This window comes from Cuculus canorus, chromosome 8 (genome assembly GCF_017976375.1).
Source record: "Cuculus canorus isolate bCucCan1 chromosome 8, bCucCan1.pri, whole genome shotgun sequence".
Classification (NCBI taxonomy): Eukaryota; Metazoa; Chordata; class Aves; order Cuculiformes; family Cuculidae; genus Cuculus; species Cuculus canorus.
In genome coordinates this window covers 27,138,619-27,157,362 of record NC_071408.1, presented here as the reverse complement: position 1 = coordinate 27,157,362, position 18,744 = coordinate 27,138,619, and the positions used below count along the sequence as shown (strand labels likewise).

At 55.3% G+C, this 18,744-nt stretch overlaps 2 protein-coding genes across 2 annotated transcripts in view; both read right to left on the bottom strand.

Moving 5' to 3' along the window:
- EIF2B3 (eukaryotic translation initiation factor 2B subunit gamma) overlaps positions 1-2,917 on the bottom strand; it is a 106,040-nt gene extending 103,123 nt beyond the window's left edge. The window contains exons 1-2 of the mRNA XM_054072947.1: positions 2,772-2,917; positions 1,499-1,647 (exon numbers count right to left, since the gene is read on the bottom strand). Coding sequence (XP_053928922.1) covers positions 1,499-1,646 — 148 coding nt within the window. The 5' untranslated portion in view covers position 1,647; positions 2,772-2,917. The remainder of the gene's footprint in view (positions 1-1,498; positions 1,648-2,771) is intronic.
- An 817-nt stretch (positions 2,918-3,734) lies between these two features.
- LOC104057578 (E3 ubiquitin-protein ligase HECTD3) lies at positions 3,735-14,762 on the bottom strand. Its single transcript, XM_054073618.1, has 21 exons — positions 14,160-14,762; positions 12,223-12,383; positions 11,021-11,113; positions 10,477-10,612; positions 9,984-10,099; positions 9,637-9,750; positions 8,485-8,567; positions 8,072-8,237; positions 7,473-7,554; positions 7,026-7,208; positions 6,882-6,931; positions 6,707-6,771; positions 6,349-6,452; positions 5,964-6,083; positions 5,748-5,837; positions 5,449-5,655; positions 5,096-5,225; positions 4,556-4,630; positions 4,222-4,303; positions 4,065-4,136; positions 3,735-3,905 (listed from the first exon to the last, which is right to left on the bottom strand). Exons 1-21 carry the CDS (start codon positions 14,478-14,480, stop codon positions 3,821-3,823), a joined length of 2,535 nt encoding a protein of 844 aa, XP_053929593.1. The 5' UTR covers positions 14,481-14,762; the 3' UTR covers positions 3,735-3,820.
- Positions 14,763-18,744: the final 3,982 nt, after the last annotated feature.

The window sequence follows — 18,744 nt, the reverse complement described above, 5'->3', positions numbered from 1 at the left end:
AGTCAAAGAAAATGGACATTCAGAAAGCAGACTTCAACAAACAACAGGCAAAAAGCAAATCCAAGGTACTTGAAACAAATTAAAGGTAAAATCTTAAGCTTGCTCTTAGTTTTGCTCCTTCACACTGAAACAGTGAGAGACTAACATGGATAACCGTGAGTTGATCTTTACATTTCCACAGAGAAAAGAAGCAGTCGGAAAAAAAATCACACAGACACACAGGAAAAGCAGAAATAGAGAAGCAGAAAGGCGGAGGACAAATACAAACACAATAAACAAACCAAAGGCACAAAAGGCATCAGAAAGCAGTTCTGTAAGTAGCAGGGGGAACACCACAGAAAGATTTGGTCCATCACTCAAAAGATAAATAAAAACTCAAATCCAGAAAATTCTGAAGAACCTCACCACGCACCAGATACCGGTTCAGCCCTCCTGCGAAACGAGGTCCACAGGCGAGCACCGCAACTCTGCCATTTCCCCCTGCCCTGTTCTGTCCAAAACTCAGCACTTCGCTCCAAGCTGCAACAACAAGGACTAAATGCCTCAGACAGAGCAAGTAACCCTGAACTTCAGGCCAGGCTGAAACAACAAACCAAGAGATATCCCCAGAGAGTTCACAGGCTTCTCACACCTCTCTCATTAATGATTCAGAGAAAGAAACAAGTGAGAAACTCCCAGTTAACAACACTGGGAGAGACCCCAATGTTGAGAAGTACCTTGGCGAGGGGAGGAGAGGAAGGGGATGCTGGCACAGGGGCACAGCCAAGACTTAAGGAAATGATAAAACAAAGAATCATAGAATGGTTTGGGTTGGAAGGGACCTTAAAGATCATCCAGTTCCAATGCCTCTGCCATGGGCAAGGACATCTGAACCAGGCTGCTCAAAGTCCCATCCAACCTGGCCTTGAACATCTCCAGGAATGGGGCAGCCACAGCTTCCCTGGGCAACCTTCACCATGGTGAAGAATTTCTTCCTAATGCCTAAACTAAATCTTTCCCCCTGCAATTTAAAGCCATGGTCTGTCACTCCATACCTGTATAAAAAGTCCCTCCTCAGCCTTCCTGTAGCCTCTTCAGGTACCGGAAGGCCACTATAACGTCTCCCTAGAGCCTTCCCTTCCCCAGGCTGAACAACCCCAACTCTCTCAGCCTGTCCTCATAGCAGAGGTGCTCCAGCCCTCTGATCATCTTTGTGGCCTCCTCTGTATCTATTCCAACAGTTCCACATCCTTCTTATGTTGGGAACTCCAGAATTGGACACAGGACTCCAGGTGGGGTCTCACAAGAGCAGAGCAGAGGAGGAGAATCACATGGGCCAAGAGGAGGAGGAACAGAGATCTGCAATGGCACCTGCCCCCATCAACGAGGCACCTGCAACAAGACATTAGAACAAGGGGGGGCGACACAAGGGAGCAGCAGAGGGGACCACGGGAAGCCTGAAGAGACTAGGGTAAGCGTGTGGTCCCTACTCCCACACCAAGACACCGCCGTTCCTCACCTTCAAAGCCAGCGCGCTCCAGCAGGTTCAGCGGGTACCAGAGCAGGGGCCGGCTGCCCACCGGGAGCAGCGGCTTTGGAATGCTGGAGGTCAAGTCTGTCATACGGGAACCACCTCCCGCCGCCATCACCACAGCCTGGAACTCCATGCTGCAAGAGGGAGCACAGGGGACAAGGCCTCAGCTAGGGCACAACCGGGCTGGGCTCAGACGCATTCGGTGCAGCCTGGCGCAGCGTTACCCAGCAGCGCTTCTTGTCAGCGTGCACTGGCTTGGTGGTTCCCCGCACCCCTTTATATGAGAAGTAATTTCATACAAGAAGTAGTTACTATTATAAAAGGTGAAATATTTATTTATTTAAGCTAATTTTCATCTAACTAATGGTATTTTTTGAAAGATAGGCAGAATGTCCCTCTGACAGCATGTTTTCATGCAAACTGTTTTTTCCAAACACTGTTCGTTGTTTGGAGATGACAAACTTCTTGTGTGAAGTATGATTTGTGCTACACAGATGTTAGATGACATAAGATGATACGAGAAGTAGTTAGAAAAGGTGGAATATTTTTGACTTAAGCTAAACGAGAATTAAGTTTTATATCAGTAATTGTATTTTTTGAAAGTCAGACAAAATGTTCCTCTGATGGTTTTTTAAAGCATGTTTTTATATAGCAGGTTTTCTTTCAAAAACAGTGTTTTTCCAGACACTGTTCATTCTTTGGAGATGATAACACCTTGTGTTCAGCGTGATTTGTGCTGAACAGATGTGTCTTCTTCTGTAATCACCTTTGTATGCAGCTTTTCCCTATCTCACATGCAAGGTGAAGCAGAGCTGAAGCCAACTCCATCTTAGCAAGAGATTTGCTGTTGTGAAGTTCATAAGGACATTAAAATTAGACCTTGGAAAGTAATGGAATATGTGTAAGATTTCTGGTAAAATTTACCAATATACTTGTGAGCAGGAAACATTCTGTCCCCAGCTCTCGTCTCACCACACCTAATTGATGGAGATCACTCTCTCATGTTGCCCAGGCCTGATAAAAGGTGATCGCCTTCTAAAACTCCAAAACTAGTCGTAGAGAGTTCATCACCCGGTATTTTCGGTAACCCCCTCACAGCCCCTGCAGAGGCGCCGGCCCCCCTCGCCTCGCCGTGCCGCCCCCCGCCGCGCCGTGTCCCCCCCTCGCCCCACCATGGCCTCCTCACCCCACTGCTGGCCCCTTCGCCCCACCGCTCGCCCCCTCGCCCACTGTTTCACACCCCCGGCCCCGCCGTCACCTCCGCTCTCGGCGCGTCTCACTGACAGCACAGCAATGGCGGCGCCGGCGCGGGGATTGCCGAACGGGTCGATGGCAGGCAGCGCCGGCAGAGCGCCGATAGGCTCGATGCTCCTCTTCTCTGTTGCCGACAGGCGAGAACACCGAGGGAAGGATCCCAGGTAGCCGAGCGCAGAGTCACGGATCGCTGCGCGGCCGCCGGAGGGGCTCGGCGGCGCAGCGCCCCCGGGCGGCTGGAGGGGGGAGTGCACTGGGGGGTCAGCCTGCAGGGTGCATTGGGGGGAGCACTGGCGGGGGGTCATCCTGCAGGGTGCATTGGGGGGAGCATTGCGGGGGGGGTCAGTCTGCAGGGTGCATTGGGGGGAGCATTGGGGGGGGTCAGCCTGCAGGGTGCATTGGGGGGAGCATTGGGGGGGCGTCATCCTGCAGGGTGCATTGGGGGGAGCATTCGGGGGGGTCAGCCTGCAGGGTGCATTGGGGGGAGCATTGGGGGGGTGAGCCTGCAGGGCGCATTGGGGGGAACATTGGGGGGGGTCAGCCTCCAGGGTGCATTGGGGGGAGCATTGGGGGGGGGGTCAGCCTGCAGGGTGCAGGGGTGGGCTGTCTGCAGGGTGCATTGCACAGGGGGCAGTTTTCATGGTGCAGGAGACAGTCTGCAGGGAGGCAATTTTCAGGGTGCAGGGAGGTCAGCCTGCAGGGTGGATTGCAGGGAGCATTGGTGTGGGGGGACAGTCTGCAGGGTGCATTGCAGGAGGGACGTTTTCAGTGTTCATTATGGGGTCAGTTTGTGGCCATGCTCCCCACACACACTGTGTCCAGGACCCTAAGCCCTCATGAGCACACCCTGCTCTCCATCCTGCAGCACCTCATTCTGCTGCAGCACCCAGCACCCAGCTCCTCGCTGGCCCCCCAACTGCAGCACCTGCCAAATATGCTCCACTCCCAGGCCTTGAAAAGCAGAGACTCAAACAGGGCTCGAGGCAGGATGGCAGCCCAGTAGTTTATTGAATTTGGTGTCTCTGGCAGGGGCAGCTCCCACATCACAGGGCCTCATTCGTCCCAGGGGTCTTTGTCGGTGTCGATGGACATGCAGTGGTACACGGCGTACCGCAACAGCTCCTCACAGACCTTGGCCCTGCGTGGGGGACACTGGGTCACCGAGAGCCTCACGCTTCCCTCCCCATGCCCACCCAGACCTCCCCCATGGCAGGACCAGGGGAGCCTGGGAGGGAACCCCAATGCCAGCCCCAGGCAGGAGGGAGCATCCCCATCCCCTGTCCCCATCTGGACTCACGAGGAATACTGAGGCAAGAAGAAGCTGCAGGAGCACGTGGACGCCTGTGGCATCAGGTCCAATGTGTCCGAGCTTGGGAGAGAGAGAGTCAGAAGGCCATGTGGTGCAGGGACGCCAGCAAAGCACAGGGACCGGGCACAGTGCAGGATGGACTTACTTTGACCTTTCTGGGTAGACAGTGATCCGAACTGGGAGACGGCTCCGGCCAGTGACAAACTTGAGGAAGTGACTGAGATCCTCTGAGAGGAAAGACAAGGGTCAGGGACAAGAACAGAACCATCCCTTTCGTTGCCCTTGCAGAAGCACCCTGGGAGCACCAGGCAAAGCTAAAGTTTGCTCTCAGCATCCCAGGAAGGGCCAGGTGGGACAACCCCAGCCGACTCCCGGGGAAGTGCCCAGTGAGCATCCCTGGGGCACAGGGCAGCGGGTACCTCATCCTCTGGCACACCCAGCTGCACGTGAACAGCCGGGAAAGGCTTGGAGTTGCTCACCGCTGGTGAAGTTGTTGAGTGCCTCCAAGAAATTCTGGACATGGATGTCGTCAGAGGGAAAGTCTTCAAATGTGACTGTGACAATATGCAACAGCTTCATTAAAAATTCCCAGCAAAGCCAATTAACAGAGAGGGGACACGTCCATCCTGCCCTTCTGTGAGAGCCCAGAGCAGAGGCAGGAGAGGAGGAGACTCTCTGCTCTCGGTGAGCCTCTGCAAGGCCCCAGCACCCTCAGAGGGGCCAGCACCTTGCACAAAGGCAGGTGAAGAAATGGACGTCCTGGTTTGCAGGGTCACTGGTCACCTCTGCCCACAGCAGCTGAGGATCAGAGGGAGCAGAGCGGGGACCAGTGGAGTTTGCAGCTAAACCTGAAGTATTGCTATCCAGCACCCCTCTGGCTCATCCTCCCCCAGGCTCCTGGGCACCCCACAACTAGGGGATTCACCACAGGGCAGGATGCGTGCACAGGAGCATCATTGGTGAGGGGCTTGCCCACACAGCGGGGGTGGGAGCAGCTTTGGCCTAATCCTGGTACTTACTGAAATTCTGCAGTTTGTCCATCGTGATCACAGGGTCCCCACAGACCTTCCTCTCCAGCTGCTGCCAGGTGAGCAGGTCCAGCACGGGCTGGGGCACCACACGGAGCAGCCCAGCACGTATGGCTGTGATCTGGGGGGGTCACAAGAGAGGTCCCATGTGACTGCAGCAGGTCTGAGGCCAGGACAACCAAAAGGGAGTCCCTGGGGCTCATTGACATCCTGGGCATCGAATGCAAGTAGGAACCACCCAGCTGGAGCTGATATTGCAGCTACTGACTCCACAGGTACCAGAAATGTTTGCCATGGGAATAGGGTCCCCTTGGAGCCATGGTGGCCCAGGGGGATGGCGTTACCTGCTCCTTGCTCTCCTCCAGCCGAGCCTTCTGCACCAGGCGGATGAACTCCTTGCGATCCTCATAGCGCACCACAGTGCTGCTGCCATTGGGGATCAGCTCCACCATGTGCTGATCACTCAGTACTGTTGTGTAGGTCAGCTCTCTGCCAAACATGACCTCAAAGGCTTCCCTGTCCACACCCTCCAGCACCTCCAGCAGCTTCACCTGCAATCACAATGGGCAAAAGCCATCATGGCAGAAATGGCACAGCCATGGGAGTGCATGGTGCTGACCTACCAGCCCCCAGCCCCGCTCACCAGCTCCGAGTCCACAGTGGCGAAGTCCTTGCTCCAGTCGACCTCCTCCCCTGCCAGCTGCTTCCACACCAGGGCTGGCAGAGCCAGGATCTGCCAGAGGGAGCAGAGATGTGTTCTCCCCATGCCCCTCATTCATCCCAGGGCAGCCCCTCTGCCTGGGACATGACGGCCCCTGCCAAGCCCCCTCACCAACTGAGGAGGCTCTGCCATGCTCACCAGTAACTCCTTGCTCCTCAGGGCTGCTCCCATCAGCTGCCCGATCCACTCGTATTTGGGGAAGTCTTTGCAGGAGGGGTTAGGGACGTATGTGTCCCTGGTGTCACTGCTGCTGTTACCCTGTAGGACAGAGGCTTAGGATCTACAGACACAGATGTGACTAGTCTGCTCCCTCCCTGCAGCCTCGCATTCCACCACCTCTCCATCTGCCTATCCTGCTCTTTACACCCTTCCAGGAGGTCTCCATTACGCAGGTACAAGCACAGCCCCCGCCAGCCAACAGCTCTGTAAGCATTAAGATAGGACTAACAACACCCCAAACAGCCCCAGGCTCTACTGGACTATCCCTCAAAGCTGGGACAGGCAGATAGGAGAGTTGCCAAACCTGGTTGGAGGTGCGCACGAAGAAGGGCAGGGGCACGGGGCCATCGCCTGAGCTGGGACACAGCTCCTCTGATATATCCGACAGGCTGTCCCGAAAACCACCACCTGCAATGGGGGCAGGGGCTGGTTAGTGCCTGACACATCAGGGCCAGGTGCTGAGCCACAGGATCTGGCCAAGCCAGCCCCTCTTCCTGGGGCAGCAGCAGGGGCACAGCGGAGATGCAGAGACCATGCCACGTGGGCAGAGTGGGGCTGGCACCAGCAGAGCAGCCAAGATAGTGGGCACACCCCACCACAGCTGCACCCCGACACAAGAAAGCCCAAGGGAGAGCCCCAAGGCAGGAGGAGAGCGCTCTCACCATTGTCACAGATGCCCTCAGTGATGAACTCACACTCCCACCACTGGCTGTAGCTCAGGGGCCACCTGCGGGAAAGCAACAGCCCTATGCACATCCCTCCTTATAGAGACACAGCAGCAATCAGCATCCCCTTCCAAGGAGGTGACACCTCACAAATGCGATGCTGAAGACCTACCTGTAGTCCAGAGGCTGATTGTTCTTGGGAGATCTGAGGCCTTCATACAGCTGGAGAGGAGCACAGCAGAAAGGGGATGAGATGCAGGAGCAGCAAGCGATGCTGCATTGGCTAGTATTGGCATGGGGCACGGCATGGCCATACCTGAGTGAAGACAGTGTTCCTGCCGCTGGGGTCCAGCGCGGGGTTGTTGCGGTGCTCCCGGGCCAGGTGCCGGTTGATGTACAGCTTTGGCAGGGTCTGAGGGGCAGTGCTCTCTGAGGACCGGAGACAGTGGGCCATGATGGCTGTGCTGTGTTTGGACAGCAGCAAGAATGGCTTCATGCTCTAGCAAGTGATGAGTAGGGATGGTTAGTGGCCTGATCCTGCCACTCTGTGCCCCATTTTCCCTTTCCCCAAGTACAGCCCCTGGTGTTACAGGAGATGCTCAGCTGTCCCATCCCTCAGCAAATGGCAGCTCTCAGCATGAGCGCTGGACTGGTGTCCCCATCGGATCAAGGGGGACATGCCACAGCCCCCAGGGAAACCAGCTGAGCCTGGGACAAGATGCTCCTACCGGCACCACCCAAAGGGAGCCTGGCAAATACTCACCCTGAGTGTATTGAAGGTGCTGGTGCTGTCCTCAGTGAGGGGGATCAAGTAATGCAGGACACTCTCCAGGAGATGGACGAACCTGGAGACCGGAGAGGAGCAGTGTGAGGACACGAGGGGGTTGGCAGACATGCAGAGCCTGATAGATGCACAATGTTTTGCCTGGGCACCACACTCCCTACTTGGAAGTATCCCCCAGTGCACGGAGGGACATCAGCACACCAAGGGGAGCAGCCAACCAGCACCCTCTGGCCAACTGCTTTGTTTTGTTCACCCTAAGAAAAAGCTGCAAACAAGGGCAGCCCAGCCCACAGTGCAGCGCCGTGGTTGCCTCACTGCAGAGGGTGTCTCTGTGGGGACAGTGCCAACCCCAGCCTGCCCCAATTCCACACTGCAGGTGCCCCTCGCCCATCATGCTCCCTAGGCACTGGAAGAAGCTGTGCTGGGATGGGGAGCAGCAAACCAAAGTCTCTGCTGCATACAGGAAAGGAGCTGGCAGGCTTTAAGCAAGACACACACAACCTTCTACTAGAGCCCAGGGCACGGTGCTTCTTGGGGCCCAGGCTTGCTGCAGGGACATTGTCATCCCAGCATCATACCTCTGAATAAGCACAGCCCGTCGGTAGAGCATGTCGGCATCCACCCCTTTCAGGAGAGGGTAGCGTACCAGCTGGGCTGGCTGAAAGTTGTCAGCATTGAGGACCAGGTCCCACTCCCAGAAGGACTTGATCTTAATTCCTCGTAGGCGGACATTGTACCCTTGGTCTGCCAAAACAGGACAGCGATGCAGTGTGTGGCTGCAGCAGCGCGGCCAGCACAGCTCAGATGCTGCAATCAGAGGCAAAGAGCCTCCAGCACCTGCACCACCCCAAATGAAGCTCATTGCCCAGCTTTTTCTCCAATGGACCCCAAAAAGCAGCCAGTGCGGCAGAAGAGCCACAGGTGCTGGGGACTGGCTGCAGGTTTAGGGTTGGGCTACAATGGCAGTCTCAGCCCCACAGTGCAGGCTCACCCCGGCACTCCAAGATGCGGATCTCCAGCACTGGCAGGTGGGCCTTCATGTCACGGAGGATGCAGACATCCTGGAAGCTGTTCCTGCACGCAACACGGAGGGAGATAGCAGAGCCCCAAAGACACGGGTGAGGTGGCCGCTGAGGCATGGGCCACTGCGGCTCACCAGCTGAGGATACACTGCTACCCACAGCGAAAGCCCCCCTGCCTCACCAGGGCTGCAGCAGGAGGGGACCAGGCAGAGAGGAGAGACTGTCAGAGGCACAGAGAAGTCCTGAAGAAGGTGGAAGTTGCATCCAAAGAGGCAGAAAAAAAAAGCATAAATTCAAAGCAGAACAGAAAGGCAAGATAGCCAAAAGCACGTCCCTGTTACCCGGGGGATCCTGGCAGACCTCGCACCAGCACAACCATCCTTTGAGCCGAGCTGGTCACACAAGGGAGATTTGTTTTGAAGGAAATAGGCATTTGTAGAGATGAGCAACTTGCTAAGTGATTTGCTCATATTCCAAAGCTTTTTGCAAAGTCCCATCAAAGACCTACAGGCACATACGGAAAAATCCCTGTGACTGCCCAGACACAGTGGTGAGTTGGCTCCTGCCACCAGGAGAGAGATCTCAGTGGTCTCATAAACGATTCTTCAAAGACACATCTGCTCAGCCAATAACAGGCAAACAAGCAAATTCTGGGGAAAGAGGAGATCTTCCCAATCCTGTGTAAACCCCAGACTGCCTCAAGAAGAGTGCTGCAGAGCCAGAGCGAAGAGGGAGAGGTGAAGCACCCCAGGACTTCTCAGACAACACACAGCAGAGGTGCTCAGAAAGCAGCACATGTCCCCAGAGGCGAGGAAGAGGAGGAAGGACACACAAAGTCACAAGGTAGCAGGAAGCATATTGTAGCCCAGCTGCCACAGCTTTGATGAGGAACAGGAGTGGAGATGAAGGTGCTCGGCTGGCACTTGGAGGCAGGGGACCACCACGCTTGTGGGGACAGATGTACCCTGCACCCAGGGAATCCTGGCCCGTGGAGAGTCACCTTCACCACCAGGTCACTCAGGACTGACCCCAGCTCTTTCCTTAGCATCTGCTCAGGACGCAGAGACAGCTCAGGAGTTTAACCCAAGCCAGACTCAGGCTGCTCCTCGTTTGTTACTCACTCATTAATTAGGACGGTTCTCAGGTGCTGCAGCCTGTTCGGTGCCCCCCCATACACAGCCACCCGCCTGGGTACATAGGAATTGCACTGCCCGTTCAGCATCAGCCACAGCTTCCTGGGGATGAGAACAGCAATGGGCAGCATTGTCTTTCCTTCCTGAGCCACCTGGGCATACAGAAGCCCGTGGAGATATTCTAGGGCTCGGGGGCAAGGCTGTGTCCTCCTGGGGTGCATCTGGCATCAGCGGCCCCCCACCTTGCCCCCAAACCCCCAGCTGCAGCCTGGGGAAAGCTGCAGTAGGAGGGAGATGATGCTTTGCCCCGCACCCTGCCTGTCCCAAGGTCTCACTTGACAATGGTGCCCCTCTTCATGTTGAGCCGCACCCAATGCTTCCCCACGGGCCCATTGCTCTCCCAGAAGGTGTGTGCCTGGTTGTCGGTCAGATGGGCCACACTGTAGTCATCCTGCAAGAGGGCAGTGAGCAGAGGGAGGGAGCTGAGCATCCTTGGGCACACCATGGCCACCCCAGGATGCGTCCTGTGAGGCCAGAGAAAGTCAGGAGCAGGCCAGTCCCTCAGGTCGCTGGGCTGCGAGCGGTTGGTGGCTCTTGCACTGAGCAAGCCAGACGTGGCCACGGGCTCCTCACAGTGCCCCAGAAACACAATGGAGTTTTGCTTCAAATGCCCAGGCCCTTGCAGCTTCGCCTGAGCAGCAAAACTTCACCACCATCCTCTGCCCCTCATGGAGAGGACAGCCACTGCCAGACGCTCCTCCCTGCAGCTGCAGCGATGCTCATGTGTCTCACGCTGACTTTAAGCTGTGGAGGAGTCTTGCTACGCACCGTCTCTGAGGAAACCTCGATGCTGCTGACATGCTCCTTGATGCAGTCTCCACACTGCAACTCTTCCTCACTGTGGTCATACAGGAAGCGCCCCAGCTCCATGTCACGCTCGTAACTCCAGCCTGGGGGGATGAACCTACAGGGGAGCTCTGTGTTAATGGGACAGAGAGACCAGGCTGTGCCCCAGACCTGCCCACCAGCACTGTGCAGGGACTCCAGCTCAGATCAGCCACAACATCTCACAATCAACACGCTGGGATGGTGCCATGCAGCTGTCCCTCCTGCAGGCAGATGGCACAGCCGTATCTCACCACCACCATGACGGGTGTTTATGGCCACCCCAGCCCAGTGGAAATAGCTCCACATGGTCGCTCCGATGCTCCATGGAGCAAAGGCCATCTTTGCTCAAATGGTATCAATGTAAAAGACATCTCATGGCACCCATCCTCCCCACTCCCAGCCCTGCAGCCAGTTCTGGCTCTGTAGACATGTCCAGGCCACCCCTCAAGGTGCTGCAGTACCACTCTAGGAGATGCACTCATACCGAAACTTCTGCACCGCGGCTTCATCCTGCTCTATGAGTATGGGCTTCTCTCCCAGGCGCATGGAGTACATCAGGTCCACCACTTGTTCCCAGCTGGAGTAGCACCAGGAGAGGAGTCGCACAAAAGAAAAGATGTGTCAGTGCTCAGAACGGCCAAGCGTTACCGCCTTATAGCCTGGAGGGGAGGCAGCAGCCTTGGGGGACCAGAGACGGCACCCAGGGGCTGCAGGAACAGCTGCAGCAAGGATGAGAGTGCTCCTGCCTCTGGGTGCCGGCTGGCGCAGAGTGAGGGAATCCAGCCCTGCACATGGCCTTCCATCATAAAGATCAGATACTCCCATCACTGCGTTACCCTCATGGCATCACTCAGCCCAAACCTGAGCGCCTCAGAAACATCCTAGCAACATCTTTATCCCGCACAGCTGCTGACACAAGCGAAACAGAATTAGTCTATGAGGAGGCATCTTCCTGCCCACAGCAGCTCTGTAGCGACGTGTCCCACCTGCGCTGGAGGGAGTGACGGGGCGGTGCTCGATGTGCCCAAGGGATTTGGGGTTGTTGGGTTGCCCATCCTCTGTGGGTAGCGGCCACACGCACCTCTAGTGCCCACAGCCCAGTCCCTACATGGGGCACAGCACAGTGGGGCTGTGGTACTCCTGAGCAAACCAATATGAACTGCTCTGCAGAACGCAGCGTCCATCCTAATGCCTAATCTAATCAGTGAAATCAATGAACAGAAAAGTCCTTGCTTTGTGATATTTAAGGAATAAGAACAATGAAGGCTGCAGAAGACCAGCATCTGGCCAGCACTTCAGGAGCCAAAAAAATGATGGGAGGTCAAGCTAACCCTTATTTCGAACCTTACATAGAAACTTCAAAGGGGGACAGATGCCAACAAAACAGAGTAGGGGGCTGCTTTGCAGTCCTCAGACTCAGTAAAGGACTATGGGGAACATGAGTGAAGGGGAGGACACCTATTATAATTTATATTGGCAAATGGGATGAATATGCAGGATTTTTATGGGAAATATAATACTTACATTTAAAGTCAGTGTATATAAAAAACCTGCTACTTGTAGTTGCCGGCATACACAGTAGGAGGACCAAACCCACCGTATATCCAGTACCGAATAAAGAACGCCTGCTTCTTAAGACTCAAATTGGTGTTAAGAAATTTCCCAATTTTGGTGACAGGGCCATACCTGGCTGGGGTTTTATAGTCAACCCCAAGTGCTTGGTGCTGCCACTGGATCTTCTCCACGGACTCCACCGGCACCAACTTCTCTCCTCCCTCTCCAAACTTCCGCGCCAGCACCCAGCCCTCTTCCAGGTCATGGCAGCCTGGGTGCTCCTCCAGCTGCTCCTGCAAGCACATCCCAGCTGCTCAGCACCCTTGGGACACAGAAAACTTATCCGTATGTCTGTAAGTGGGAAATCTTAAGTGTTCTGTCCCCAGCTCTTGTCTCACTGCAAACAACTGATGGAGATGACTCCTCGTGTTGCCCAGTCCTGACGAAAGGATGCATGCTTTCTAAAACTTCAAAATGTGTCTTAAGAGAGTTTTATTTGCTGGCATTTTTGGTATCAACACCCTGGCTATTCCGGGACCTGCTGTCCCCTGGGTGGTTCGCAGCTGTACTGTTACCGAAAATGCTGGCAAATAAACTCTCTAAGATTTATTTTGGAGTTTTAGAAAGCAAGCACCCTTTATCAGGCCTGGGCAACACGAGGGAGTGATCTCCATCAATGTGTGCAGCGAGACAAGAGCTGTGGACAGAACATATTTCCCACTTGCATGCATGTGCACAAATTTTCCCAGAAGTCTTTTGCATATTCTATTACTTTCCAAGGACTCATTTTAATGTTGTTAGGAACTTCACAACAGTCAAACCTCTTGCTAATTTGGAACATCTTTGGTGCAACTGAGAAGCCCCCAACGAAACTTAGCTCTACTTTAGCTCAAATAAAAAATATTCCATTTTTTGTAATAGCAACATAATAGTAAGTAATAAAGATGGCAAACAGAAGTGATTACTGAAGACGACACATCTGTCCAGCACAGATCAGACTGAACACAAGGTGTTATCATCTCAAAAGAATGAACTGTGTCTGGAAAGACACTGAAAAAATCATGCTATAAAAAAATGCTATCCGAGGGACATTCTGCCTAATGTTCAAAAACCACCATTACTTAGATGAAACTTTAGTTTGGCTTAAATCAAAAATATTCCACCTTTTGTAACAGTAACTACTTCTTCCACCACCTTGTACCACCTAACATCTGCTCAGCACAGACCATGCTTGACACAAGATGTTATCATCTCAAAAGGATAAACAGTGTCTGGAGAAATACTGTTTGAAAGAAAACCTGCTACAGAAAAACACGCTATCAGAGGGACATTCTGCCTAACGTTCAAAAAATAGAATTGCTTAGATGAAACTCGATTCTACTTTAGGTTAAATTAAAAATATTCCACCTTTTGCAATAGTAACTACTTGTATCAATGGAGAAAGGCTGCAAACAGAGGTGATTCCAGAAGTCGCATCTGCTCGGCACGGATCAAAGTGAACACAGGGCGTTATTATAGAATCATAGAATCACCAGGTTGGAAAACACCTCTTGGATAATGGAGTCCAAATATTCCTATCAAACACTAAACCATGTTCCTGAGCAGCTCGTCTTTTAAACCCCTCCAGATATGGTGACTCCATCCCCTCCCTGGGCAGCCTCTGTCAGGGCCCGATGACCCTTTCTGTGAAAAATGTTTTCCTGATGTCCAGCCTGAGCCTCCCCTGGCACAGCTTGAGGCCATTCCCCCTTGTCCTGTCCCCTGTCACTTGGAGAGCGCAGCTCCCTCCTCTCTACAACCTCCTTTCGGGGAGTTGTAGAGAGCAATAAGGTCTCCCCTCAGCCTCCTCTTCTCCAGGCTAAACAACCCCAGTTCCCTCAGCCGCTCCTCGTTCTCCCGCCCCTTCCTCAGCTTCGCTGCTCTTCTGAAGAGCGGTGCTGTTCACCTCCAAAGGATGAACAGCGTCTGGCAAAGCCCTGTTCGCAAGCGAAGCTACCGGACAAAAGCACGCCGTCAGAGGGCCGCTGTGCCCGAGCGGCCCCCGCAGCGCTCCTCCCGCCGCCGCTCACCCTGCTGAGCTTGACCCAGAGCCCGGCGCCGTTGCAGAACTCCTCGCCGGTGGCGCGGAGGCAGCCGCCCTTGCGCACCTCGATGCTGCCCCGCGCCGCCCGCCTCGCGCCGCGCGCCGGCCCCGGGCTGTCCCAGACGCTGAGGAGGCTGCGGGCGGCGGGGGCGGCGGCGGGGTCCTTGCAGATCTTGTACTGCACCTCCCGCGGCACGAAGCAGAGCGCGGCGGGCAGCGCCCGGGCGCGGCGGAAGCACTCGCTGCACTGCAGCACGAACCGCAGCCGGCCCAGCGCCTGGTGCGGCGCCTCCCCGCACGCCCGCATCGCCCGGGCGGGGCCGCCCCGGCGCTCCCTCTGAGCCCCGGGCTCTGCCGGCGGTGCCGCTCCCGCTGCGCTCCCGGTGGAGCCGCTCCCGATGCTCCCGGCGGTGCCGCTACCGGCCTGTCCCGGCTGAGCTGCTCCCTCTCCGCCTCCGGTGTTACCGCTCCCGCTGTGCCCCGGGCGGTCCCGACGGTGCCGCCCCCGCCGCTCCCTCTACGCTCCGGGCAGCCTCGGTGGTGCCACCCCCGCTGCCTCCCGGGCTCTCCCGGTGTTACCGCTCCCGCTGTGCCCCGGGGAGCCCCGGGGGTGCCAACCCCGCCCCAGGCAGCCCCGGCGGTGCCGCCCCCGCTGATCCCTCTGGCCCCGGCGGTGTCGCTTCGCCGCTCCTGCTCCTCCCATCACAGCCCCGGCGGTGCCGCCCCCGGTGGTGCCGGTGCCGCCTCCGCCGCTCCCTCTACGCCCCGGGCTGTCCCGGCGGTGCCCGCCCGCCCTCGGCCGCTCCCGCCCCCCCGGACCGGCCCCAAGCAGCCGTCTCACCCCCTTTCCTCCCTGGGTCCCTCGGTGCTCTCGCCCGCGGCTCAGGGCTCCGGTTCCTCCCGGTCCCCGGCGTCCCTGTCGCTGCATCCCGAGCAGCGGGAGCCGGTCCCGGCGGGGCCAGAGCGCATCTCCGGTGCGGAGCGGGGAGGAGGCATCCTGCTGCGGGGGGAGCCCGCTCCTGGACGGATGCTGTCCCGGGTGCATAGAATGGTTTGGTTGGAAAAGACCTTTGAGATCATCAGGCCCAACACTACCTGTCCGCTACTAAACCACAAAACAGAATCATAGGATAGTTTGGGTTGGAAGGGACCTTAAAGCCCATCCCATTCCAACCCCCCTGCCATGGGCAGGGATACCTTCCATTGGATCAGGCTGCTCAAAGCCCCACTGAACCTGGCCTTGAACACCTCCAGGGATGGGGCAGCCACAACTTCCCTGGCTGTAGGTACTGTTCCAGTGCCTCACCACTCTCATGGTGAAGAAATTCCTCCCTATATCCAGTCTAAATCTGCCCCTTTCCAGTTTATACCCATTGCCCCTCATCCTATCACCAAAAGCCTTTGTGAATGGTCCCTCCCCAGCTTTTCTGTAGCCCCTTCAGGTACTGGAAGGTCACTATAAGGTCTCCTTGGAGCCTTCTTTTCTCCAGGCTGGACAACCCCAACTCTCAGCCTGTCCTCGTATGGGAGGTGCTCCAGCCCTCTGATCATCCTTGTAGCCTCCTCTGGACCCATTCCAAAAGCTCTATATCCTTCTTATGCTGAGGATTCCAGTACTGGACACCATACTCCAGATGAGGCCTCATATCCCTAAGCACTTAGTCTACCTGTGTTTTAAACACCTCCAGGGATGGTGACTCAACCACCTCCCTGGACAGCCAGCCCAGTGCCCGATTACCCTTTCAGTGAAGAAATTTTTCCTAATGTCCAATCTTAACCTTCCCTGGCACAATTTGAGGCCATTTCATCTCCTCCTATTACCTGTCACTTGGGAAAAGACCCAGACAGGCTCACAGCCAGTGAGAAGGCTCCAGGCACCCACTGGAGTGGATGACAAGCTTCCCTGCCCAGGAGCAGCTTTATTCTTGGGCAGCCTGATCTAGTGGGATGTCCCTGCCCATGGCAGGGGGGTTGGAACTACATGATCTTTTAGGTCCCTTCCAACCCAAACTATTCTATGATTCTATCCCAGCCAGTGACATCCAGGCAGCAGAGACGAGGTCATGACACCTAGCAGCACCCAACCAGCCCAGAACACTGGCAGCGCATCACACCATGTCATGTCTGTCGCATACCTCAGCGAGGCGGTGGCAGAGAGCAGCACAGCTCCACCCCACGCTACCTGAATTTCTCCAGGCTGGACACAATAAAGCTGTGTTTAGGGACCAGGAAGCAACCAGGCTGGCAGAGCTCAAAGGTCCCTGCACACCTCTGCCGCCTGCCTGCTCTCCTGTCAGGTCAGAGTCCAACTTCACCCCTGCCCACAAAGGCACGGTGGAAAGAGAGGTCCGACACCTGTCACCAGTGTTATCTGTCGAACAGGCACGTCTGTGCCTCACCGCAGACACGGGCACTGGCCTCTCCGGGAGCAAAGCACCCCAATCCATGGTGTCGGAGAAATGCAAACTTCTGCCTTGCTCCTAACTGCAGGCACAGCAGCCAGGAGGGGCCCGTGCCCTTCCTCCACAGCCACGTCACCCTATAAAACTGGTTGCAGAGCCGCTGCAAAAGGTTGAGTCAGTAAATCCTCTGAGTCACGTCCATGACCGTGCTTTGCGTGCAAAGGGTATCACAAGGCCAATTTCTGCTTCTCCTCCAGCTGCCTCTCACAACGCCAGCCTCCATCACTGTTCAACCCAACAGAAGGACACAGGAGCCCCAGTCAGACAATAAAAATCATCAGGAAGCTCAGGAGTAGTTTGTTCATTCACTTTTAGATCCTGCATGAGGTAGGGAGAGACAGATGCGTTCCTATCACCTGATGCTACTCTACAACAATTCAGCAAGCTGAAGTCAAGAAAAAGTGAGAGGTTACACCGAGCCATGATGGCAACAGTCCCTCCTCCAGCTCATCCCTACCCACCCTCTAAAGCTGCATCTCTGGCACACGCAGGTGCTTCAGCAGCACAGGGACACCAGCGTCTTCCTCAGGTTGGCACTGGCTTGAAAATCAACGTCGACTGACTTAGTGACAGGGTGGGGATGTGCAGCCTCTGGTTCCTTGTGCCCAGGAGGGCTCCCTCGTCTCAGGGCAGCACAGAGCAGGAGTCCAAGGCAGGGACACTTGTGTCTTGTCAAACATGGTAAGAAACAGCTCCTACCAGCAGCTTTAGCGATCAGAGCAGAAGGTGACCCAGCACTGAAATAACAACTACTTTGAGCCCCTGACACTGGCCAGAGCTGAGCCAGGCTCACCTCTTCCACAGTTCACTGGGCTGTCACAGCAAAAATCCCACTTACGATTGGTTTTAAAACACCACAGACAAGATAGAGGACCACGCAGGGGAGATCCAGGTGGGTTACTTGCTCCCCTTTCCCAGCTCACCGTTGCACAGCAAACTCAACAGCACGATCTCTGGGTTCACTTGGCATCCTTGCTCAGCAGTTACATTTGTCCAGACCCTCTGACCATGCACTAAATGATCTCAGCTGAGATCTCACTGCAGTAAGGGGATCTTCCTGCAACTGGAAGGGCTTTCACAGGTCTCCATACCCTGGTATAACAGCAGTAGCTGCTGCCATTTTCCAACACGGATATGGTAAGAACACAAGATGGACAATAAAACAATGGTATATATGGTAAAACAATGTTTTTTTCTCAATATGCTTGTAGGAGTTAAACCCAGACCATCCCGGACAAGCTCCCAGCTGCAGCCTTCCTGCTAGGTCCAGTGTCTTGTTACTACAAGTATTTCTAAATAGAAATCCCTTGTCACCAGCTAATCCTTTCTCCAGAGCTCCCATACCGATGCCAGAGCTCCAGCAAGCCCTTGGGTAGCACTGCTTTCTCAGTGGCAGGAGATAAACCCAAGAGTGTGAGAGGTCAGGGGCTGAAAGACCTTGCTGGGAGAAGAGCAGAAAAGCTAGAGTCCGTAACTCCACAGTCACCAAGCGCTTCAGGTTAGGGTGGACCTAGACCTTAGGCCAGCAAGGTGAGACTGGAAATTATATCAGGTTGCCTAGGGCTGTTAGACAAGCCTTGAGCATCTCCGAGGATAGAGATGCCATGATGCTTCTAGGGAAGAATCACCTGCTTCAGGCAGGCTCTGAACTCAGCATTGCCCTGCACAGTAGGGCCCAGGGCTGATCAAGGAACAGTTCCAGTGGTCTTGGAGTTGTAAAGCTTTCATTGTCCCCTCTTCACTTGCACACCATGGGTCCATCTGCTCAAGGAGCTCCAACCCTTGGTTCTCAGAGTCTCTCCACTCCCTTGGAGCCAAGGCTTTCCCTTACTCACAAACAACTCCCACTTCCCTCCCCACAGCAATGGGGAGAAAAGCCTGGTGCTGCTGTGCCTGCTACTGCTCCAAACCTTGCTGTCTGGGGGAAAAGTGTGGCCCTGCTTGCACATCTCCATGAGAACTAGAACAGATTAGTTATAATACTGGCTTTTAGGAGAAAACCAAGGCTCAAAGAGCCTGGGAGAAAGCTGCTAGGCCACCAGCATGCCAGAGGCAGAACTGTAAGATTACAGAGCAGAAGATAAGTAGACAGTTCCCACCTCTGGTAGG